General features: G+C 38.5%; 1 protein-coding gene across 2 annotated transcripts in view; it reads left to right on the forward strand.

The window, feature by feature from the left end:
- MAPK14 (mitogen-activated protein kinase 14) overlaps nucleotides 1-25,134 on the forward strand; it is a 73,466-nt gene that overhangs the window by 32,301 nt on the left and 16,031 nt on the right. For both annotated transcript variants that reach the window (XM_081828084.1, XM_081828083.1), the window contains exons 4-8: nucleotides 12,806-12,917; nucleotides 13,627-13,656; nucleotides 13,993-14,040; nucleotides 14,720-14,834; nucleotides 15,399-15,470. In XM_081828084.1, the coding sequence (XP_081684210.1) occupies nucleotides 12,806-12,917; nucleotides 13,627-13,656; nucleotides 13,993-14,040; nucleotides 14,720-14,834; nucleotides 15,399-15,470 (377 nt within the window). The remainder of the gene's footprint in view (nucleotides 1-12,805; nucleotides 12,918-13,626; nucleotides 13,657-13,992; nucleotides 14,041-14,719; nucleotides 14,835-15,398; nucleotides 15,471-25,134) is intronic.

The following is a 25,134-nucleotide window of genomic DNA, read 5'->3' on the forward strand; positions in this document are numbered from 1 at the left end:
CAAGGATGAACCCGTCGTGACACATCATAGTTTACCTTAGGGCTCACTCTTGGTGCTGTAAATCTATGAATTTGGACAAATGCATAACGACATATTAACATTTAATATTATACAGTGTATTTTCACTGCCCTAAGAATGGTGGGTTTTGATATTCTGCTTAGATGTGGAAGAAATGCTGAAGTAATGTGTTTGTGAATTACTCTGCAAAACATTTGAATCAGGTCTGAGCTATACCCTAAAACTTTAAGTATCATGGGGATGGATTTATTATTTAACAAAGGATTTGGTGATTTGCTAGCCTGGGAAAATGCTGTATTTTGGCTTAATCAGGCATTATGGAACTGGATTATGAACCTGTTTTTTTCCATGTGAAAAGGTCTTATTTAAGGCTAGTGTCTATTATGAAAGGTGAAGGTTTGTCCATTGTTGTGCCTTTAGCTCCTTTATCCATTTGAAAGCCCCTGACTACAAGCATACCCACTGAACTAAAGTTGCATTTATTTCTTCATTCATTCAACAAATACTGTCACTGCTGAGTAGGAATCTGTTCTCTCTACTTGACTTTAGCTGGGTTCTAGCCATTTGTCTGTTTATTTATTTCCAGCTTTATTAAGATATAATTGACATAGAACATTGTGTAAATTGGGTTCTGATTATTTATAAACAAGAACTGAGTTCATCCCTTGGGAGCAAATCTCAGTACCACTTGTTGAATGCTTGCTGAGTGGAGTGTTAGAAAAAGTCTCCAAATAATGGGAAACACTAATTTTTCCCCTTGCGAAATCAAAACCTTACTAGGGGAAGGAAGTAAACTCAAGAACACTTTGTAACCAAGTTACTTGGCTGTATGACCTGGACAAGTCACTTTGCTTCTCTGGGCCCCAGTGGTTCTCTAATCGAACCTAGTAGGCAAATGATGAAAATTGGGGTAGTGGACTTCTGAAGTTTTTTTTTTTTTTTTTTTAAGATTTTATATTTATTTTAGAGAGGGAGAGAGACAAGCACTCTAGTAGGGAGAGGGGCAGAGGGAGAGGGAGAATCTCAAGCAGATTCTGCGTTGAGTGCAGAGCCTGGAGCCTGGTGGGGGCTCGATCCCATAGCCCCAAGATCATGACCTGAGCCAAAATCAAGAGTCAGACACTCAAGACTCACCAAGCCACCCAGGCACCCCTGAAGTGTTTTTAATACTAGAGAATCTCTGAAAATAGAATGGTAAACCTAAGGTTGCCTTAGGAAAATGTTTCATTGTTTATTTTTCTATGATGTTTGTATCACTGAAAAAAATTAGCACTTGTCCAGGACTATGGTTATTTCAGTGTTTTCCAAAGTCATTTCAGAATTTGCATAAGAGGCCAAACATCTTCACCTACAATTGCAAGGTTTGCAAATTTAAATACCTTTAGGGTTAGACAAATAACATAAATGAGGCTCAGTATTATACAACTGGAAGTGGTAGGATTTGTGGTAAAACAGAGTACTTATACTTCCTAAAAGCACTCAAATTGACATTAAAACAAAACAAGCAAACAAACAAAAAACCCACTATTCTGGCCAAATGAAACACGCTGAAGGCTGGCGTCGTTCTACAGGCTGCCAGTTTTAGAGCAGGCTATAATTTGAACATTAACTTTTTGTGCTAATTAATAAAATATCTAGTTACTTTTCATATTTACACTAACTTAATTATGTGTTATGTGTATTTGTACCTTTATGTTTCAGTTAGCACTTTTCATTTATCATACAATTCAAATTTTCACTGAATTTTTAACTTCTTGGTTAATAGGCATTCTGCATACTTCATTTGTAAGACTGTACTTTTGAGAAAGGAACAATAGGTAGTGAGTTTGATCATTAGGAATAATGTACAGTTACTGACTCTAACAGATACTGTTTGGCAAATGGGGAATTAAAAGATGAGCATATCAAGTTCTTGACTGCCGTATGATGTGGTTGCCCAGATGGCAAAATTTTGCAGAGATATAGCTAGACCTTTTAAATGATTGGAAATCATCTGGACATTTCTTTTGGCTTCTTAATTGCAGTATTTGGCAGGAGGTGGCATATATATGCATATGCATGCTGCAAATATTTAGTTACCAATAAAAGTCCAAAAATTTTAAATGGCTAGTCTTAGAACCTAACCGCTATAGTAAGCTGCATCTTTGTGCTACAGTATTGCCTTTTCTTGGTTATAGAGGTTCTCTAACCAAGCTTAGGAGGCAGTAAAGAGTTTTTGGACTTAGTGGGAACTATTTCCTCAAATTTCAGGAAAACTGAATTGTCATGGTAAGTGGAAGGCAGTCTGTCCCTACTATGTACCACTTTTTCCATTTTTTTTACAGCTTCACATTGTAAGTTTCTCATACCTGAGCTCCTTACCTCTCCTTAGTTCTTGAAGAGGGAAATGGAAGTGGGGTTGTAGATTCTTCTGTGATCTAGCAGAAGACCTTACAACAAGGGTCGGTCAGCAGCCACTGTTTTAGTGAAAACCAGTGGGCAGATTATAGCCTAGTTTAGAGTTACATTTGATAAAAATGATTGTTTAACCAATAAGTGTAGCCTTTTATGTCAATATAAAAGCTGCTGGGTATACCGAATACGTAAAGGGAGTTTCTGGATTTACATTTAACCTGATTTCATTCAATACTTGAATACCCAACCTATATTAGGCACAGGACTAGTCTCTGGGGAATGTAACAGTAAATAAGATAAACATGAGCCCTGATGATAGAGTTGAGACTCCTAATGGGAGAGAAGAAAATTTTTTTTTTAATTTAATTTTTAATTTTAATTTTTTTAAAGATTTTATTTATTTATTTGACAGAGAGAGAGAGCACAAGCAGGGGGAGCGGCAGGCAGAGGGAGAAGCAGGCTCCCCACCGAGCAAGGAGCCTGATGCGGGACTTGATCCCAGGACCCTGGGATCATGACCTGAGCTGAAGGCAGATGCTTAACCGACTGAGCCACCCAGGCATCCTGAGAAGATAATTTTAAATAATCAAACAAAAGACAGTGTGGTCAGTTCCAAAAGATCCTACATGATTTGTTCCTGTGCACTCTCTGACACCATCTGTATTTTTTCCACTCACTCTCTGCTTTCCAGGCACTCTGGCCTCTTTGTTCTTCCTTGAGTACAGACATCCACATTTGCAGTAGGACCTTTGCCCTGGTTCCTAACGTGGGCCTGAACACTCTCCCTGCATATCCACGTAACTGGCTCCTTCATTTCTTTCAGGACCCTCCTCAAAGGTCTCATCACCAGGAGCTCTTTCCCCCTCAGTACCGTAGCTGCAGTCTGCCTCACTGTCAGTGTCTGCTCCTTACTCCACTTTGTTCTTAGCAGATTTTACCATCCTGTGTTTGTTATTGTGTCTTTTCTCTCTCTGGCTTATATGCTGTAGTAGAGTAGGGAGTTTGTTTCCTTCCTTGTTGAATCTTTAGTACTTAGAGATTTCAGATGAGGAAACTGCACTTGAGAGAAATGAACTGAACTCTATAATACCACCTACAAAATTGCACACATCCCAGGTCTTTTGGCTCTAAATCTATTTCTGATCACATTTTTCTTGATCCAGGGCTATGATTATTATTTGAAAGTCTGCTAACCCTTCTTATTGGGTAAATACTGTGATCGGTTCTGTGTCAAAACTAAAGGCTTTCCAGGGGCACCTGGGTGGCTCAGTTGTTAAGCGTCTGCCTTCGGCTCAGGTCGTGATCCCAGGGTCCTGGGATCAAGCCCCGCATCAGGCTCCCTGCTCTGCGGGAAGCCTGCTTCTCCCTCTCCCCCTCGCCCTGCTTGTGTTCCCTCTCTCGCTGTGTTGTGTCTCTCTCTGTCAAATAAATAAATAAAATCTTAAAAAAACAACAACAACAACAAACTAAAGGCCTTCCAGTTGCACGTGGTGCCTGTTATTAATGAGATGAAGCATAAATGTTTGTCTAAAACAACTAAACGACCAAGTCAAATTTGTAGTGTGGAAGTAACATACAGAATATGAGAGAAGCTTAGTTGGAGGAAGAAGGTAATAACTGTATCTGAAGAAACAGATAAAAATGGATGGGGTATAAAGGTTGAAATTTATTCCAGACAGTCAAAGAAATAAAGAAAACATACGAAGTGTACAGAAAAAGAGATTTGCATTGAATGGAGAATGTTAAAGGAGTAGATAGATAACCATTGGTTTTTCTTTTGTATTTGGATAAAAACTGTGTAAGTAAATTGATTGGTTGACTTTTGTGGCAGAGAAGAATTGTTTTCCTAATTTAGCAAAAAAACATTACTTAGAAATACTGCTTTCCTCCATCACTGTGAAAGAAATACCCAGCCTCATTGTTTGGGCTTACAGACATACTTTCATTCTTTGAAAATAGGCTGAGCATCCAAGATAGGTGATATAAGAGAATCAGTGTGGGAGAAAGATGAAGGAGTTGAAGCTCCTTGTAGATGCCTACACTTGAAAACTGAATAAATTACACATCCTTTAAGAAAATATCATTGAGTTTTTGTCTGACGTGTCAATAAGATGCCCCGTTTTTCTCAAATGAGCTGATTTCAAAAGGTAAAGAAGCTTCAGGGTCTAGCTTAGGGTTTGGGTCCTTCAGTAAATCTTTCCCTCATTAACTCCTTCCTAAGTCTGGGTTGGGGCCCTCTCCTGTGTGTTCGCTAGCACCTTGATGTTCCCTTTTATAGTTCTAATCATGCTCTATTATGATTTTACATTTATATATGCCTTCCTCTCGTCTTTTTCATCATTGCATCCCCGGTGCTCGGCAATTAATATTTATTTATTTATTTATTTTATTTATTTATTTTTTTAAAGATTTTATTTATTTGAGACAGAGAGAATGAAAGAGAGAGAGAGAGCACATGAGAGGGGGAGGGTCAGAGGGAGAAGCAGGCTCCCTGCCAAGCAGGGAGCCCGATGCGGGACTCGATCCAGGGACTCCAGGATCATGACCTGAGCCAAAGGCAGTCGCTTAACCAACTGAGCCACCCAGGCGCCCCAGCAGTTAATATTTATTGATGGAGTGATTGAAGAAACAACCTTGTGCTGTCCTGTTTATAACTGGTTGATGAACTAGTTTTCCTGTAGTCTGCTCAGTGCATTCTCTTTTGACTAGCTTTTTTTTTTTTTAATCCTGTAACAGGATATATAGGATATAACTAGGCTCAATATTCTACCATGGAGTCTAGGTTGGTCGATGTGGGTAGGTAGAGGGCACCTCTCAGTAATCTTTGCTTCAAACGAGGAGAATAGTTTGTTGTGAAATAAGCCGGCTAAGCTGTCTACCTGGCTGCTAAATGGTGCTTTTACTCCTTACATTAGAAGCATCTGGTCTGTTGACCAGGTAAGATCTTTGGCATGAGTATTTCAATAAGATGTGTCTTGCTTGGTCTTACTAGTGACTCTATACACGTTGTCCTGGCTCATTTGATTCTGTTCAGTAGTAATTGAGTGCTTACCATCTATCAGACACCGTTCTAGTTCTTTTAGATACTACAGGGAACAAAGAGAATTTTGTCCTCCTTGAGCATTGTACAGATAGATAATAATAAACAATGAGCATACAAAAAATTAGATAATACATTAGCAGGCAGTAATGCTGTGGACAAAAAAGGTAGAGTAGGGAAGGGAATCAGGAGTGTGAAGGTAGGGGGTGAGATGCAGTTTTAAATAGGTGGCCAAGGATGGGCCTCATTGAGAAGGTGAATTTCGGACCAATCAGCAGGGCGATTAGCCCCCCTGCAGAATAAAGCAGGTTCCCCCCAGCCCGGTCCCGCTCCATCCAGGCATCCATCCCCTCTTGCCTGACAGCTGAGCAGGCTCCTCCTCCCGCTCCCAGCATGCACCCTGCCCCCATACTGTATTTTGTTTGAAGGAGTAGAGGAATTAGACCCATGGATATCTGGGGGAAATGCATTCCAAGCAGAAGGAACAGCCAGTGCAAAAGTTTTGGGGTGGAAGACTCCATGCTGAATTGGAATTGCAGCAAGGGGCCTGTGTTCCTGAAGTACGGAGGCCAGTGTGGAGTTGAATGAGAACAGGGGAGAGAAGTAGATGATGAGGTCAGAGAGATAATGGGGACAGGGTACCGGATTATGTAAGGCTTTAGTGGCCATTGAAGGGATTTTTATCTTTATTCTAAATGAAAACGGAAGGCTTTTGAGGAGAGAAGTGATATGATCTGATTTTTATTTTTAAAGAATTACTCTGCTGCTGTGTGCAAATAGACTGTAGCAAGTTCCAAGGATCATCTGGTGTATTTCGGAGGCTTGTGGTTACAAATTGTCAGTCTCTGTGATTATTTTAAATACTTTGTTTAAGTATGGAAATGTTTTTTGCCTTTTGATAATTGCTTTATCAAATAGGGCTGACAGTAGTGAACATGCCAATCTATAGATAGAGAAGAGCGTTTTTTTCCTACATAGGTTTTTTTTCTGGTCGTATAATGCTTTAAAAAGAAAGGTAATAGGGGAGGACTCTAGACAACTGGGTGTTGTCCAAGAAGTGCTTAATAAATGAAGTTCTAGAATGGGCGCTGTCTAGAGTACTGAAAACCATTTATTGTAGAGTTCTGCCTTTTTGCTCGTAGATTTTATATGTGGATCACTTTGAGAAATGGTGGTTTGTGCTCCTTAAGTTTGATTAAATTTAAAGGAGACCATCTTCACAAGAAAAGTGAAAAATGAGATTTGTGTCAGGCCATGTTTTCAGCCTTTAAACTAATAAAGTCCTACTTACTTAATTCATTTTTATTTAAATATTTATTTATTTGAGAGAGAGGGGAGGGACAGAGGGAGGGGGTAGAGAGAGAATCTCAAGCAGACTCCCTTCTATGCCAAGCATGGAGCCTGACGCGGGGCTCCATCTCACGACCCTGAGATCACGACCTAAACCAAAACCAAGAGTCCAAGGCTTAACCGACTGTGCCACCCAGGTGCCCCTACTTAATTTATTTTTAAAGATGGATGTAGGGAAAGGAAAAGAGTGAGCCATTTCTCTCCACTGGCTGCAGCGTCTGTGCTCACAGCTCGTATTTGCCTGGAATCCAGAGGCCTCCTTGGCTAAGGATTCCATAATGCTGGATATTTTCATCCTGATGTTCTTTGCCATCATAAGCCTGGTCATTTTGTCCTACATTATCTCTCTGCTCTAGTGGCCTGCAGCTGCAGTGGGAAGCCCTCAGAACAGTTCAGGGGAGAGGAAGGATGAAACTGACAGGCCGAACATCCTGCTTGGATCAGTGGATTTTTGCTTCTGGACATTATTTCAGCTCCTGATCTTCAGTCCAACAAGCAGTCCTGCTGCCCAGCAGACCTCTTCCAGAGCCTTCTGGATATGGTTAACCCCTGTCAAGCTTGGGACTTCTCGAGCTAGAGGCAGAGGCACTCAGCTGGGACATCAGGAATTCGTGGGCATGGCTGGCAGATGCTGTGTGCATTTGAGCTGTAGATAGAGAGTGTTGAGGACACAGAGCTGAAATGTAGACTCATTAAAGTTACCATGGAAAACTGCTCAAATATTCATTTTGATAGCCTTTCTTTAGGTGTAAATGCAACTGCATATTATGCTAAAATATGTTGTTTCCTTTCCCTCTCAAACACGGGGGGGGGGGGCAGGGGGGGAGGGGTCCCTTGTAAGTCCAAGAGTACATTGTCTATCTTAAATCTGTGGAGTAGTCACTTTATCACTGTCTTTACAGATTGCACAGTTTGAGCTTGTGTGCTATCCCTTGTCTCACTCTCTGGCCAAAAGGAACTTGTCATTTGAATTTTTAAGATTTATCATTTTTTTTTTCCATCCATACCAGTTGTGCCCCAGCTTCTCATTTAAAGAGAAAAATGGTTATATAGTCCTCATTCTTTGTGACTGGCAGAATTATAAATTATTGAAATAGGGTAGCTGTAACTCATCTTGTTATTTGGGAAAAATCTCTCTCTTACCCCAAAATAAATGTTTGTTTGTTTTTTTATATTGTCAAATGTTCCTTTTCTGGAAAGAAACCTTCAGTATATTTCTTTGTCCAATTCGGGTTGAAGAAACTAGGTATTTTAGAATCCTGACTAGACTTGGGCCCCAAATCTGTGGTACCTATTCCTTCAAAAAGTCCATCATAACTGTTCTACATTTGATTTTCCTTTCTAGCTTAAAAATAAACAAGGAGGAAAAAAAAAATGGGAGAACTAGATAGCATTCCAGCAGTTCTTAAGTCAAATTTCCATTAATTTATTTGAGGTGTTATGAACACTGACAATAGTAGTTACATCTTTACTAAAATGTAATTAAATTTGCTTTCTAGAGACAAATGCTGTAGAAATTATGTGGTCATCCGTGACTGCTCCTTTTGGAATCGACTTGTTTAAAATGTGCTCATCTATATTTTCTTCTCACTCCCTTGTTCACTATTTAAAAGTTCATACCACTTCCATAAACATTCAGTAACTTCGCATGATGCTTGCTTTTGTCCACTGTTGGAAGATTTATTTTTGGAAACCTTTCTGTATATGATGAGTTGGAATATGACAATTGGTGGTTGTGGATTGGTCGTTGGGATTCATGGAAACGACATACAGTGATTAGGTTAGTTCCTGCAAGACACTTCTGCCATGAATAATGCTTTTCAGTTTACTTAATTGTAGCCTGGCAGCAATGCTTGATAGTTATTACTATTTAGACTGATTCATCTTATATACTTATATAATGTTTTGACAGTCTCACCCTCTGTCTGGAAATTTTAGTGATAAAATGGATGTGGTCTCTGATGGGGACAGTGGTGGAATATTCTAATTAAAAGCATGCTCTTTCAGGACACCTGAGTGGCTCAGTAGGTTAAGCGTCTGCCTTCGACTCAGGTCATGATCCCAGGGTCCTGGGATCGAGTCCTGCATCAGGCTCCTTGCTCAGCAAGAGCCTTCCTCTCCCTCTGCCTGCCACTCCCCCTGTTTGTGTGGTTTCCCTCTCTCTCTCTCTGACAAATAAATAAATTAATTAAATCTTAAAAAAAAAAAAGGCAAGCAGTGATCTTCTGGCTGTGTAGGATTTAAGTCCCTGGTAACCATTTATTTTATTTATTTATTTATTTTTCATTTTATTTTTTTAAAGATTTATTCATTTAGTGGAGAGAGAGGAATAACAAGAGAACACGAGTTGGGGGGTGGGAAGAAAGGGAAAAGCAGGCTCCCCTCTGAGCAGGGAGCCCGACACAGGTCGACACAGCTTGATCCCAGGACCCCGGGATCATGACCTGAGCAGAAGGCAGACACTTAACCTACTGAGCCACCCAGGCGCCCCTACTGGTAATAACCATTTAAACACAGTAGTTACACTTGAAATTACTATGGTTGCATTGGTAATACTGCTTAACGTATTTGTGAACTAGCACAGACATATTAGTTAAAATTTTTAGGTTTTATTTCAAGACAAATTAAGATAGATTCTAAGTGGAATCATCTAGAACAATGTTTTCTTTGTTTACCTTTTCTCTTTAAAATTATTTTTTAAAGGGGCGCCTGGGTGGCTCAGTTGGTTAAGCGACTGCCTTCGGCTCAGGTCGTGATCCTGGAGTCCCGGGATTGAGCCCCGCATCGGGCTCCCTGCTCAGCAGGGAGTCTGCTTCTCCCTCTGCCCTCTTCCCTCTCGTGCTCTCTGTCTCTCATTCTCTCTCTCTCAAATAAATAAATAAAATCTTTTAAAAAAAATTATTTTTTAAAGTTGAGAAAATAATCCTTTTACTATCCAAAGTCATAAAAAGTAATTATTTGCAAAACACACTTATAAAATAAAAATTGGATTCTCTCTTCCTCAACCTGAGCCTTGCAATTTGTCATAATTGAAATTATGGATATGGCAATCATTATACTAGATCCTCTGGGAGAAGTCTAAATATTAACCAGTTTCAAAATATTTCAAAATATTAACCAGTTATTGGCAACATTTTCGTATTTGTCAGATTATGTGTCAGTGGGGTTGAAAACTTCGGTGACTGTGATTAATGGAATATTGCTAGGTTTTTGCCAGCTTTCTTCTTTCATTAAAGGTTAACTTTGATAGTAAGTATTGAGAATTACTACGGAAATTATCTGGAGATACTGCTTCTAGATTATTGTGATACTTACAAAACTTTTTTTGAAAAGATCATTCTCTTGACTTAAATTTGAAGTGACCTGGAAGAATTTGGAGGCAATATGTGCTGTGATTAAGATCATGCATGGTCTTGAGAGCAGACAGTTTTCATTTCAACCTGATATTACCACTCTTAACCTTGAGCAGGTTACATATCCTTGTTCTGTCTCTGTTTCCTCATCGATGAAATGGGAAAGCTAATGGGACTTAACCTTACAGAGTTGTCAGGAAGAGACCATGAGACGCAGGCATTATAAACACTGCTTGGCACAGAATAAGCACGGACTGCATCTGGTTATGTTATGTTCAACTTGGAACATCTCTTACAAGAGAACTACCTTTATGAAACATTTCAGAAAGTCCAGTTTTTTCTTTAAGTTACATTTACAGTCTGCCCTTCCTCAAGGCAGTATAATTGTGCAAGCTTTAAAAATATGAAATGCTAAAATCTTAATTTCACGTCTAGGCTAAGTTCTGTTGATCTTTGTGAAATTGGGAACTGGCTGTATCATCCCAACAGGGAAATTATGAAACAGAAAAAAATTTCAATTCCTCTTTGAGGAAAGAAAGTAATAACAAAGTGTGTGTGTGTGTGTCTATGTGAAGAGAGGTCATACACATATTTATTTATATAATACGTTAATAGTAGATTTAAATTTACTAGCCTGGTTTCTTTCCCCCCAAATTTATAAAAAATAAAAATAGAAATGAAATGAAATCAGCATTCTTCATAGCTCAGTTGGTATACATTATTATTCAGCCTCAGAAATGAGTAGTGATTCTTACACAGTAGATAAAACCTAACCTGCTTTTTAAAAATTCAGCCTTTTTAGTACTGATCTGGTTTTTATGTTCCCATGGCTGTGTAATACAGTAATGAGTGGGTAAGGTATTGCATCTAGAATATCTATGGTGAACCTGTTGGACTTGAATGTAATTGTTCCCTAATCTGACCACATAGGATTAATAACCAGCACCACACCTGTGAGGAGAGGTTCTGGAATGCCCCATCTTGCTTATAGATAATGTTCCTCCTTCCTTTAAAGTAAATGAGGGAATATTGTCAGTGAACAATATCCTTTTGCCAGTGAATCCTGAAAAAGGAGAATTATAATTTGAAAATTTAAAAATACTATTTTAGAATCTACAACTTTGTGTATAATGAGGTGAAAATAGAATGATAGATTTAAAAATCCCAGATACTTTTTTTTTGTTTTTAAAGATTTTATTTATTTATTTGAGAGAGAGAATGAGATAGAGAGAGCATGAGAGCGGGGAGGGTCAGAGGGAGAAGCAGGCTTCCCGCTGAGCAGGGAGCCCGATGTGGGACTCGATCCCGGGACTCCAGGATCATGACCTGAGCCGAAGGCAGTCGCTTAACCAACTGAGCCACACAGGCGCCCCTAAAAATCCCAGATACTTTATCACAGCAGTGCGTTTAGTAGCACTGTATATTTCTCATGGAACAACACTTTTTAAAAAACTGATACTAACACATACTTCATTCTGATTTTCATCTTTGCTCTTTTCTTTTCTCTTTAGATAACTAACATCAAGTAGGAACGAGTATAGAAATTTTTAGAAAAATAGATGGTAGGTCGTAAAGTTAGAATAGGGGTATTAAAAATGAGCCCTCCATGAGTAGTTATTAAGTTTTTAGCGATCACTGTGGTACTTAGTGGGTAGCTATTTTATTTTATTGATCATGATAACTGTACTCTTTAATCCCCATCACCTATTTCACCCATCACTCCACCCACCTCTTGTCTGGTTTGTATGGTTCAGTTTGTTCTCTATAGTTAAAAGTCTTTTTGTTGGTTTGTCTCTCTTTCTTTTTTCTCCCCTTTGTTCATTTGTTTTCTTATGTTCTGCATATGAGTGAGATCAAATATATTTGTCTTTGACTGACTTATTTCGCTTAGCATTATACTCTAGCTCCATCCATGTGGTTGCAAATGGCAAGATTTCATTTTAATGGCTGAGTAATATTCCATTGTGTGTGTGTGTGTGTGTGTGTGTGTATACACACTACATCTTCATCCATTCATCTATCGATGGATACTTAGGCTGCTTCCATAGTTTGGCTATTGTAAATAATGCTGCAGTAAACATGGAGGTGCATGTATCCCTTTGAATTAGTGTTTTTGTATTTTGGGATAAATACCCAATAGTGCAATTACTGGATTGTAGAGTAGTTCTATTTTTAATTTTTTGAGGAACCTCCATACCATTTCCACAGCAGCTGCCCCATTTTGCATTCCCACCAACAGTGTCAGAGGGTTCCTTTTGCTCCACATTCTTCCCAACATTGGTTGTTTCTTGTGTTTTTAATTGTAGCCATTCTGACAGGTGTGAGGTGATATTGTAGTTTTGATTTGCATTTCTCTGATGATGTTGAGCATCTTTTCATGTGTCTGTTGGCCATCTGTATGTATTGTTTGGAGAAATGTCTGTTCATGTCTTCTGCCCATTTCTTAATTGGATTACTTGTTTTTTGGGTATTGAGTTGTATCAGTTTATATATTTTGGATACTAACCCTTTATCAGATTTGCAAATATCTTCTATTCAGTAGGTTACAATTTAGGAGTGGCCTTTTCGTAAAAACTTTTAGAAGTCTTATGAAGATAAGAGCTTTTATAGGGGTTCTGGATCATTATGTAACTCTCCATTAATTTCTAGGTATCTGGTCACCCATCTCATGGGAGCAGATCTGAACAACATTGTGAAATGTCAGAAGCTTACAGATGACCATGTTCAGTTCCTCATCTACCAGATTCTCCGAGGTCTCAAGGTATATTCTTCCTTCTCCATTCCAAGGCTTAAGAAAAGGAAGGAAAAAAACAACAACAAACCTTTCCTATGGAAAATTTCAAACACTCACAAAATCACAAGTACAATCATAATGTAATGAACCCCTGTGTTTACTCAGTGATCACAGTTACCAACATATGGCCAATATTGTTTCTTTTGTATTTCCCAATCCCTGGATTATTTTAAGGCAAGTCCAGGCATAATGTCATTCCACCCATAGATATTTCAGTATGTATGTCCAAGAGCTCAGGACGTCATTCTTACATCTAAAGAGTAGTAATAATTTCTTGAGATAATCTAATACCTGGTCAGTGTCATGTTGAAAGTTTAAAAACCTCCTCAAGGAGCCCAATTTATTTGTGGGAGGGGCAGGTAAGTAATGTTTTAAAATTAAGCCACCTTTGACATTTAGCAGCTTTGAGTCCTCATTGAGCTCCACAGCACCCACCAGAAAACGGGTTGAAAGCTCTGTTTAACTCATACCTCAACTCTATGAGTAGAGCTGATGGTATAGAAATCATAGTTATGATAAATGTACAGATTACTATTAATTACTTGTTCTCATTTCTAATCCCATTATTTAATACTCGCATTTCTTACTGGTTCATGAAAATATATTTAACTGTGTCATATGACTGTAAGAGGTTGGAGATAACTTTATGATTAATTGACCTTTTTCTCTTTCACAGTATATACATTCAGCTGACATAATTCACAGGGTAATGTGATTTTGATTAAATTATTTGGGGAGGAGGGGGGTACTGAAGTGGAGAGGACCTGCATTCAGCCAAGATCCTAATCTAAACTTACTTTAGCCATGGAACTATATTGATTGATTGTAACTTTGCTCTAGGTTTAAACTGATTAAAGAAAGAAGATGTATAGTTTTTAGTTATTTAAGGCTAATTAGGACTAGCTAGTGACTATAGATGGAGATCATTGATAGCTGGATAAAGTCTTACCTTTATGTTTGGATCTTCATCATTACCTGTAGGGAGAAAACCTACCATGTATCACGAAGTTGATCCTGTCTTCTCTGTACTTTTGCTTCCTAGGACCTAAAACCTAGTAATCTAGCTGTGAATGAAGACTGTGAGCTGAAGGTGAGATGAACAGACGCTGGTAATTGTTTGTTTCAACGTGTAATTATGTGTTTGACTAACCAGGCAGACTATATCCGAAAATTCATACTGTCCTTAGGAATATCAGATTTTGAAATTTGAACCGCCCCTCCGCTACCCCTAATCCTGGCTTCAGACAACCACTGATCTGCTTGCTGACACTATAGATTTATTTTTTCTGGAATTTCACATAAATGGAATCATACAGTCTCTTTGTGTGTATGTGTCTAACTTATGCTTCGTATGATATTTTTGAAATCTGTGTTTTATCAGTAGTTCATTCCTTTTTATTGCTGAGTAGTATTCATTTTATGAATATGCCAGAATTTGTTTATCCATCTCTCCTTGATAGACATTTGCTTCAATTCTAGTTTGGGGCTGTGTATAGCTGCTATGAATATTCATATTCAAGCCTTTGGGTGGATGTATGTTTCCATTGCTCTTGAATAAATCCCCAGGAGTAGCATTTTTTGTTTAGCTTTTTGTAATTTTATTTTTTAAAGTTCTTGCTGTGTTTATCATGTGTTCTAAGCATGGACTAGGAAGTATGTTTATGAAAGTCCTGTATTATTCTTCCTTTTTCTAAGGCATTAGAGTTTTTTTCCCCTCCTGCTTTATAAGTCTTGACTGTCCAGTGCCTGATTTCTCTTTTCTCCCTTAGATCTTGGATTTTGGACTGGCCCGACATACAGATGATGAAATGACAGGCTATGTGGCCACCAGGTGGTACCGGGCTCCTGAGATCATGCTGAACTGGATGCATTACAACCAGACAGGTATTGCTTTTATTGGTTATTTGGCACCTTATTAGTCACCATGTTGGGTGTATTTGGGATTCTCAGAAGTAGAGATGATGGGAGTGGGAGGAAACATCTTTTTCCCCCCTCAGTGATCCTTTTAAAGTCGACAGGAAATATTTCAGTTGCTCAGATAGAGAAAGTGGGATTTTTATACACAGCTTTCAAACTTTGTGATTTAGCAGTTGGGTTTTTATTTATTTAGATTTCCAACATATTCTGTGAGTACCTCTACCTGAAGACAATGGGTTCATAATTTTAACCGCTCAACATTACTTTGGAGAATCTACCATTTCTACCAATAAGAATCTCTACCCCTTTGTGAACAGCTTGTTTCTCTTGCCTTAACTATGTTTTGATGTCCCACCTATGTAGCCCTTTACTGGGGTCTTAATAAGCTTACTTCTGTAAAGAAGAGTATGATTGTTGAACCTCGAATGTATTATATATTAATTTGAGTATTTCACCTCTAGTTATAGTTTCATTTGTGGTCAAGTATGATGACAGTGACATCGTATGCCCTTTTCTCTTTAATTTTGCCAGTTGATATTTGGTCAGTGGGATGCATAATGGCCGAGCTGTTGACTGGAAGAACGTTGTTTCCTGGTACAGACCGTATCCTTTAAAAAGTTTTGGATTCTTGTTTCTTATCTGTATTTCAGTGTCCATGGAAGTATATTGCTTTTGCCTAGCTCTAGGGAAGGCTCTCAGTTACTTGCTTAAATAGTTCAGATATGTGTTATGAGGTCTGCCCTCTGACTGAATATCTTGCCTTGTCAAGAAAGAGCCTTCAATTTACTTGTGTGAGTTGGAAAAATTCCTCATAAGCTGGAGAACTCTTTACATCTCTCACATATCATCTTTTTACAGTGAGTCCCTTATTATATTAATCTTCTCACAGCAGTTCTGCAACCTGAGTGTATTTCTGAGAAGCTCCAGATCTCAATGACTGGTTTAGTCTGCTTGTACAACACTTAATGAGCACAAGGTACCATTTACAAATCAGGGGTATCTTTAGCTTTTGTGTTTGGTTTACATGTTAAAAAGATTATATTTGGTCCCTATAATGATGTACCTGCTGACTATCTTTATGTTTGTTATTTAACAACAAATAATAAAAACAAGAAGTGATAAGGTCATCCTGACGTGTGCCTTTTTTTTTTTTGCAGTGCAGTTTTGTTTTTAGCCTAGAGTGTAGCCAAACCTTAATTTACTTCCAGATTTATTATCTAGTTTATAATTTATCATAGCCCTTTTATTTTAGGTCCTTTCTTGTCTGCTGCATGCCCATTTCATGGTTTAGAAATAATATCAGCAAAATGTCAGGTGCATGGGTGGCTCAGTTGGTTAAGCGACTGCCTTTGGCTCAGGTTATGATCCTGGAGTCCCTGGATCCAGTCCCGCATCGGGCTCCCTGCTCGGCAGGGAGTCTGCTTCTCCCTCTGACCCTAACCCCTCTCATGTGCTCTCTCTCATTCCCTCTCTCTCAAATAAATAAATAAAATCTTTAAAAAAAAAAAAAAAGAAAGAAAGAAATAATATCAGCAAAATGTGGTTTGTTGGAACTCCCATTACTTTTACTTGGGGAAAATGTTCAGGTGAGAAAGAATGTTGACTTACGTGTCTAGAATTAGGTTTGAAGATTTTTGTATAATTCATCTGACTAGCCTGGGAGTGGGTTTGGTTGAGCTTTAAAGATGCTGCAGTTATGCTATGAATGTGTTCTGTCATGCTTAGAGACCTAAAAGCTGTTTCAGCCTCTCACCTAAGCAAACTCATGGAGTTTATAAACCAGAACATCAGTTTACTTGCTTATAGTTTGGGACATACTTCTGTGGTGACTGTGATGTTCATGTTATCTATCCACATGTTCTAACTATCTTCTGCTAGAGGAAATGTACTTTCCTAATGAACTGAAAAACTTCTGCCCCTCAGGCAAAGCTGTTTATTTCCCTGTGAATATTTCTGCATTGATACAGAGCTCTGCTTCTCATGCCCAGATTCTTAGTTTAAATACCTAGTGTTTCTCCTTTGTCCTTTGCTTCATTCACCTTATGTGTACGTCTTAGAAATGTGGTATATACATTACAGTCCAGGCTAAGAGAATTAGGGAAAATTTGTAATTCCCCCTTTCTTCAGGTACATATCTCAGAGTCCCATCCTTTAGCTGTCTTCCTGAGCATACTACTCTGCTGCATTGCTCTGTTCCCCTCTTCCCTCGTCTCCTTTATTGTATCTGTCTCCGTCTGTCTCCAGTCAGCTGCAGACACTTATGCCTACATAGATAACCAGAATGGTGGAGAGGGAGAGACAGCAGGGTGTACTAGTCGAGAGCACATACTCTGGAATCAGACTTCCTGGGTTTAGATCCTACCTCGTTTACTCCCAGCTGTGTGACTTTGAGCACATTTTCTAACCTCTATCTCCCGGTTTCCTTAACCGTAAAATGTTAATGGTATATACCTCGCAAGGTGGCTGTGAGAATTCAATGAGATAGTATCTGGAACGTTCTTGGAGCCTGCCAGGAAATGTTAGCCATCATCTTCATTAGTGACTTTTGGGAAACAGTTTTTCCCTTTACTTTCCCACCCTGTTGTCTACCTATGAATCATTAAAGGTTAATTTTTGTTTGTTTGATTTAAATTTTGTGACGAGTAGTAAAGGATGGATCCCCTTGGCAGGCTACTGGTAGAAAGGTTTCAAAGCAGTTGTGCCCTATGGTTTTATCTCAGACAGCTGCCTACTCCCTGATGCCTTGACTCTTTTATTTTTATTTTTATTTTTTTTAAAGATTTTATTTATTTATTTGAGAAAGAGAGAATGAGAGAGCACATGAGAGGGGGGAGGGTCAGAGGGAGAAGCAGGCTCCCTGCTGAGCAGGGATCCCGATGCGGGACTTGATCCCGGGACTCCAGGATCATGACCTGAGCCGAAGGCAGTCGCTTAACCAACTGAGCCACCCAGGCGCCCCGCCTTGACTCTTTTAGAATGCTAACTTTCACGTGCACCTGGGTGGCTCAGTCGGTTAAGCATCTGAGTCTTGATTTCAGCTCAGGTCATGATCTCAGGTTTGTGAGATCGAGCCCTGCATTGGGCTCTATGCTGGGTGTGGAGCCTGTTTGAGATTCTCTCTTTCCCTCTCCCTCTGCCCACCGCCCCCCATCTCCCCGATCTTGCACACGCACACACTCTCTCTCGAAAAAAATAATAATAAAAAAATAAAAGAATGCTAACTTTCAACCTGGAAGAAGTCTTCCCTTGTTATGCATACTTCTTTTCCTTCTATGAACTTTAGAGAAAACCTAGCATTTAGACCTTTTCCCAGGGGCTTTTTTTTTTTTTTAATACATGCAAATTCATTTCAAAATTCTTATTTTAGTAATACACCGTTTCTTTTCACTTGGCTCTTCTTGAGACAGATATTCTCCAGGGATCGTAAAAATCAAATTCAGAGGATTAGTATTTGTAATATATGTAACCCCCATCTTGTCAGTTGCCATCTGTTTGGATGTAGCTTTGGTGGCCTGACAAGGAAAGAGGAAAGTGTTTTCTATTATTTTTTTTTCTTGCCTGAAGTGTGCAATTACTTATAGTCTACCATAGTGGGTTTTTTTTTTTTTTTAAGATTTTATTTATTTATTTGAGACAGAGAGAATGAGAGACAGAGAGCATGAGAGGGAGGAGGGTCAGAGGGAGAAGCAGACTCCCTGCCGAGCAGGGAGCCCGATGTGGGACTCGATCCCGGGACTCCAGGATCATGACCTGAGCCGAAGGCAGTCGCTTAACCAACTGAGCCACCCAGGCGCCCTAGCATAGTGGTTCTTAACTCTCATTTTTCATCAAAATACTTTAGGGAGCTTTTAAAAACTCCAAATGCCTGGGCACCAGAGACCCAACTTCAATTGGTGGGGTCAAAGCACAGGCTTTGGCATATTTTTTAAGTCCCCAGTTGATTCTAGTGTGGAGCAGGTGCTAAGCACAACTGGAATTTAACCCAGCTGACTTTTACTTTTAACCTTTTAGGCTGATCCTAAAAAAATTATTTAGTTAGGCAGTCTTTCCTCATTTTTTTTTTTTTTTAAGATACCAATGAGATCAGAAAATTAAGAATTTAGGCTTATCTACTTGGGGGCCTAGAAGGATGTTAGAAAACCTCTGATTGAACCCCCTGTTTTTAATAGATGTGAGGAAACCAAGATCCAGAAAAGATAGGTCCAAACCTGTTATTTATGACTCAGGTCACAGTTTCTTTCCATCATTTTGTTACCTATTCCCCTGATTACTAGAACTTCTCTTAAAACCTTTGGAGAATGTGCTGGCCCCACCATTCTTCCTTTGCCCAGAAAAGCATGCAGCTACTGCTTATTTATGATTTTTAAATGCAACTGAATGCCGAGACAACCTCTAGAGCATGCTCTTTGAGTGCAGTTTTCTCCCTGTTTTCCTCATTTATTTTAATCAACTTCCATTTAGAACTGGTGGCTTTAGCTTCTAGATAAGCGCTATCTAATAGAATTTTCTGTGGTGTTGCAAATATTTTATATTTGTGCTGCACACTGTGGTGGTTGGTAGCCACCAGCCACATGTGGCTATTGAGCACTTACAATGTGGCTAGTGAAACTTAGGGAACTGATTAAAAATATCTCTGCGGTAAAATGTACTAACATAAAATTTACCATTTTAACCATTTTTAAATATACAGTCCAGGGGCACTAATTACATTCACAAAGTTGTGCGGCCATCGCCACTATCTTATTTCCAAAACATTTCATCACCTCATACCTGTTGAATAATAACTCCCCCATTCTTCTTTCCCATAGCCTCTAGTTTCCTCTCTTCTGTTTCCTGAATTTGCTTATTCTAGATATTTCTTATAAGTGGAATCACACAATATTTGTTCCTTTGTTTCTTGATTATTTCCGTTAGCCATGTTTTCAAGGTTTATCCGTGTTGTAGCATGTTATCAGAACTTCATTCCTTTTTATGGCTGAATGCTATTCCATTGTGTGTATATGCCACATTTTGTTTATGTACTCATCTGTTCATTGACACTTGGGTTATTTTCACCTTTGGCAATTATGATTAGTGCTACAATGAACATTGATATACAGTTATTTGAGTCTCTGCTTTCAATTCTTTGCAGTATATATCTAGGAGTGGAATTGTTGGGTCATGTGGTAATTCTGTGTTTAGCTTTTTGATGAGCCACCAAACTATTTTCCACAGCAGTTGCACCATTTTTGCCCACCAATGATGTATGAGCAGTTTCTCCACATCTTCACCAACACTTGTTCCTTCCTCCTCCTCCCCCGGCCTTTTTTAATGATAGCCATCATTGCAGGTACAAAGTGGTACCTCTTCGTAATTTTAATTTGTATTTCCCTAATGACCAATAATGTTGAGCATCTGTCCCTGTGTTTATTGTCCATTTGTTTATCTTCTGTGGAGGAATATCTGCTCAAGTTCATTACCCATCTTTTAATTGGGTGGTCTTTTTATTGTTGAGTTTAGTTCTTTATGTATTCTGGATATTAAACCTTCATTAGATACATGATTTGCAAATATTTTCTCCCCTTCTGTGGTCTGTCTGTTCACTTTCTTGATAATGTCCTTTGATGTACTAAGGTTTTGATTTTTTGAAGTTCCAATTTATTTTTTCTTTTGTTGCTCATGTCATAACTAAGAATATATTACCAAATTCAAGGTTGAGAAGATTTACTATGTTTTCTACTAAGAATTGTATGGGTTTCTCTTATATTTAGGTCTTTGATCCATTTCGAGTTAAGTTTTGTGTATGATGTCAGGTTAGAGTCCCAGCTTTATTCTTTTGCATGTGGAAATCCAGTGGTCTCAGCACGATTTGTTGAAGAGACTACCCCCCACTGAATGGGCCTGGCACTTTTGTCAAAAGCTAATTCTATTCTGTTGGTCTATATATCTATCCTTATAGCATTTCCACATGTTGTTTTGATTCCTGAAACTTTATATGGTAAGTTTTGCATTCAGGAAGTGTGAATCCTTCAATTTTGTTCTCATTGTCAAGTGTTTTTGTTTTTGTTTTGGCTCTTCAGGGTCTTTTGTAATCCCATATGAATTTGAGAATGGACTTTTCCATTTCTGCAGAAAAGGCTATTGGACTTTTGCTAGAGATCGTGTTGAATTTTTAGGTCACTTTGGGTATTATTGACATCTTAACAATATAAAGTCTTCCTTTCCATGAACATCAGATGTCTTCCCATTTATTAGTTCTTAATTTCTTTCCGCAATGTTTTATAATTTTCACTGGACAAATCTTTCACCTCCATGGTTAAATTTATTCCTAAGTATTTTATTCTTTTAGAATAAAAGATTGTAAATGAAATTGCTTTCTTTTTTCCTTTTGTTTTTTTATTTTTTACGCTTTTTTTTTTTAAAGATTTTATTTATTTATTTGAGAGAAAGAGAAAGAGAGCACAAGTGGGTGGAGGGGTGAAGGGGGAGGGAGAAACAGACTCCCCGCTAAGCAGGGAGCCCGACACGGGGCTCGATTCCAGGACCCTGGGATCATGACCTGAGCTGAAGGCAGATGCTTAACCAACTGAGCCACCAAGGCACCCCTGAAATTGCTTTCTTAATTTCTTTTTTTTTTTTTTAAGATTTTATTTATTCATTTGAGACACAGATACAGAGAGAGAGAGCATGAGCAGGGGGAGAGGGAGAAGCAGGCTCCTCGCTGAGCCAGGAGTCCAATGCGGGGCTCGATCCCAGGACCCTGGGATCATGACCTGAGCCGAAGGCAGACGCTCAACCATCTGAGCCACCCAGGCGCCCCTCTTAATTTCCTTTTCAGGTTGTTTATTGTTGGTGTTTAGAAACACAGCTGATTCTTGTTGATTTTGTGCACTGCATCTTTACTCAAATTGTTTATTAGCTCTAGTAGGTTTCTTGTAGATTCTCTGGTATTTTCTATACATAGGATTGGGTCATCTGCAAATAGAGATGGTTTTCCTTCTCCCTTTCCAGTTGTTCTGGCTGGAACTTCCAGTACAGTGTTGAATAGCAGTGGTGAAGTGGGCATCCTTGTTTTCTTCTTATCTTAGAGGGAAAGTTTTCAGTTTGTCTCCACTGCCCATGATTTTAGCTGTGTACTTTTCATAAATGCTCTTTATTTGGTCAAGGAAGTATCACGTCAGAGAAGTTCCTTTATATTTATGGTTTTATGAGTGTTTTTAATTGAATTTCAAATTTTATTAGATTTCATTTAGATGACATTTAAATTTAATTAATCACATGTGATTGGTAATTACATTGGACAGTGCAGTTTTAGATCTCTGTTAAGTTTTGTTTCTATTCTACCTTTTTCTCCCTTTTTTTGTGATTAGTCTCCTCCTTGAGAGATTCTTTTAGTACTGGTTGTTAATAATCCTTAGAGTTCCCCTAAAGGGAAGAAATACTAATTTTTGTCTTAAAGCTAATTATATATTGTTAGTTTAGAAACTATTTTCATTTATGACTGTGTAGAACCCTTTTTCCATCTAGCTCAAAATAGTATTATTTATGTAAAGAATGAAGCCCTGCCTTATAAGCCCAGTTGACTAGATATAGCAAGTGGACACAGCTAGCAGAACTTCATATTTAGAAGAGAGTGAGGATAAAGAATGTCTCTTCGGGTCTAGTGGTAACTTATTTCTTATTTATTAATAAATGGGAAGACATCTGGTGTTCATGTATAGGAAGACTTTACATTGTTAAGATGTCAATAATACCCAAAGTGACCTAAAAATTCAACACAATCTCTAGCAAAATTCCAGTAGCCTTTTCTGCAGAAATGGAAAAGTCCATTCTCAGATTCATATGGGATTACAAAATTGGGTCTAGTGCTAACTTATTTCAAAGCTGGAAACTGATTTTGAGAAGTGTGACCACTTAGAAAATAGTTTTACTAACACTTAATAGTCTGTAGCCTAAAGGAGGAGAGAAAATGAGTTTCACAGCTCTGTTACCCACCAGATACTGTTTTGTCTTCCAGAGATCACAGCATTTGCTTGCTGTGGTTTTCCTTTCCTAGGTAATCACATGAATTTCCTAAATGTGTAAAACTTTTGTTCCTTCTTTCATTTTAATAGAAGTGGTACTCTATAAGATATTAACTAGAGGATAATGGAGCTGATGGGTTATAATCTACTTGCCATTAGCTGCTGCCTTACTCCGTATGAATTTCCTTAGTGTATTAAATTTGCTTCTTAATTCTGCTTTATTCATTTCTTCTTTTGATTTTTGCAAACATTTTATGAAATACTTACAAAAAGACAATAATATAATGAACACTGGTGTTCATAGCTCCCAGATCATGAGATAAAACATGCCAATAGAGCTAAAAACTTCTGGTGTACCCCTTCCTGTCACATCTACCCCTCACTTGCAGTCACTGGTTTCAAATATTCTCTCATTTTATTTTTCTTAATTAAAAAAGTTTTTTAAAAGTAAGCTCTACTCACAGCATGGGGCTCAAACTCACAATCCTGAGATCAAGAGTTGCATTCGCCACCAGCTGAGGGAGCCAGTGAGGCACCCTTGTTATCTCTCATTTTAGAATTAATTAATTAATTAATTAATTAATTAATTTTAGTGGGGTAAGGGCAGAAGGAGAGAGAGAATCTCAAGCAGACTCCCGCCGAGCACAGACCCTGAGATCATGACCTGAGCTGAAAGCAAGAGTCAGCGCTCAACCAACTGAACCACCCAGGCACCCCTGTTCTCTTTCATTTTAAAAAAACCAGTTTCACTTTAGACACTAAAAGCAAGTGTCCTAATGTTGAAGAAGAAAAATGTTTCACTAGGTTATTTGCCTTTTCTTCTCCCAACTTGAAAATATAGAATTTTTTTTTCCCAGAAAAGGTTGGAATTTTCATGTGTGTCCACAAACCTAGAGTACCTTAAGAATTTTTGTGTGTGGCAGTGAAAATGACTATTTTGACAGCCAAGAAGAGAAGAAAGTAGACTAAGTCTTCTTGTAGTCCATCCTGTCTCCAGGAGGATCTCCTACCTCCAAACTTTGATGTTCTGGCTTTGTCTGTATGGGTTTTGTCTCATTGAAAACTGCGGCTCACTTGTAGCAGTAGCTGCAGGGAGGTCCTGCCACTGGTCCTCTTCCTCATCTTCAACTCTCTGGCCTGTGGATGCTTTCTTGGAGTTGCCTAGAACACTTAGAAGTGAAGAGAATATTCCTCTCTTATTTTCCCTGTAATTACCCCAGTACCCTCAGGTTGATTTCCTTAACTGTTTGTTCTCCCTTTTACTTTTGTTACAGAGAACCTAGAGAGTAATCTTAGGCCTTGGTGGTTGTTTTAGAAAGGACCAGGAGATCTAGGATTTAAATTTTGACAATTTGATTGTGACCATTAAAACACGTTTTTACCTAATAGTAAAATTTCTTCTATCTAGGAAAAAAGAGTTAAACCAATTATGAAGGATGACTTGTGGAAATAACTAATTGTCACAATGTGGTAAATTTTGCTTTGCTCTGCTTATGTAGCTTCTTGAAGCGTCTTCTGGCCTTAACTGCCTGGACAAATTGTAGTGGCCTTAGAGTAGCTGGTACTATTGGAAGACTGAGCTGTATTTCAGTGGATTTGCCAGCTCTTGGAGAACCTGTGGTGATTTCTTCCAAAGTCTGCATGCTTTGACTTCCTTCATGCAAGTGCTTTTAGCTACTAAGTAGATTTTTATTTTGCATTGTGTGTTTACTAATCTCCTAAGTATTGGCTATCATGCTGTAGCAATTCTTTTTGTCCATAGCCCTTACACACTCATGGCACTATATTTGTACACTCTCTTTGATGTGAACACCTCAGATGGAGTGTTCAAAAACTTTCTTAGGCCTGATATTAAATGAAACAACTTTTCGTAACTGTTTTGTATTTAGACTTTCCACAGAGTATGGTCATTATAGGTTTTTGAGGGCAAGGCAGAGCTGAGTTAAAAAGCCTATTACAGCAAGTCTTTTCAAGCCAACCAGTATTTATCAAACTACTCTGTGGAAGGTGCTAGAGATAAAATAGCAGCTGTCCCTAAAAACAGAATGATCATACTCAGTGGAAAGTGAGTTATAGGAGTTACTGGGACAAATGTCTACTCTCTAATTATAAAATAAGACAGTGATAAAAATGCTATAATAGAGGTATAAATAAGTTATTGAGAAGAAGTAGAGATTATTTTGAACCTAAGATATCCAGAAAGACTTCATGGCAGAGTCCTTGTTTGAGTAGGACTTTGAAAAATAAATAAGAAAAGGCTTCAT

This window comes from Leptonychotes weddellii, chromosome 8, assembly GCF_054177405.1.
Source record: "Leptonychotes weddellii isolate Sample4059 chromosome 8, ASM5417740v2, whole genome shotgun sequence".
Taxonomy (NCBI): domain Eukaryota; kingdom Metazoa; phylum Chordata; class Mammalia; order Carnivora; family Phocidae; genus Leptonychotes; species Leptonychotes weddellii.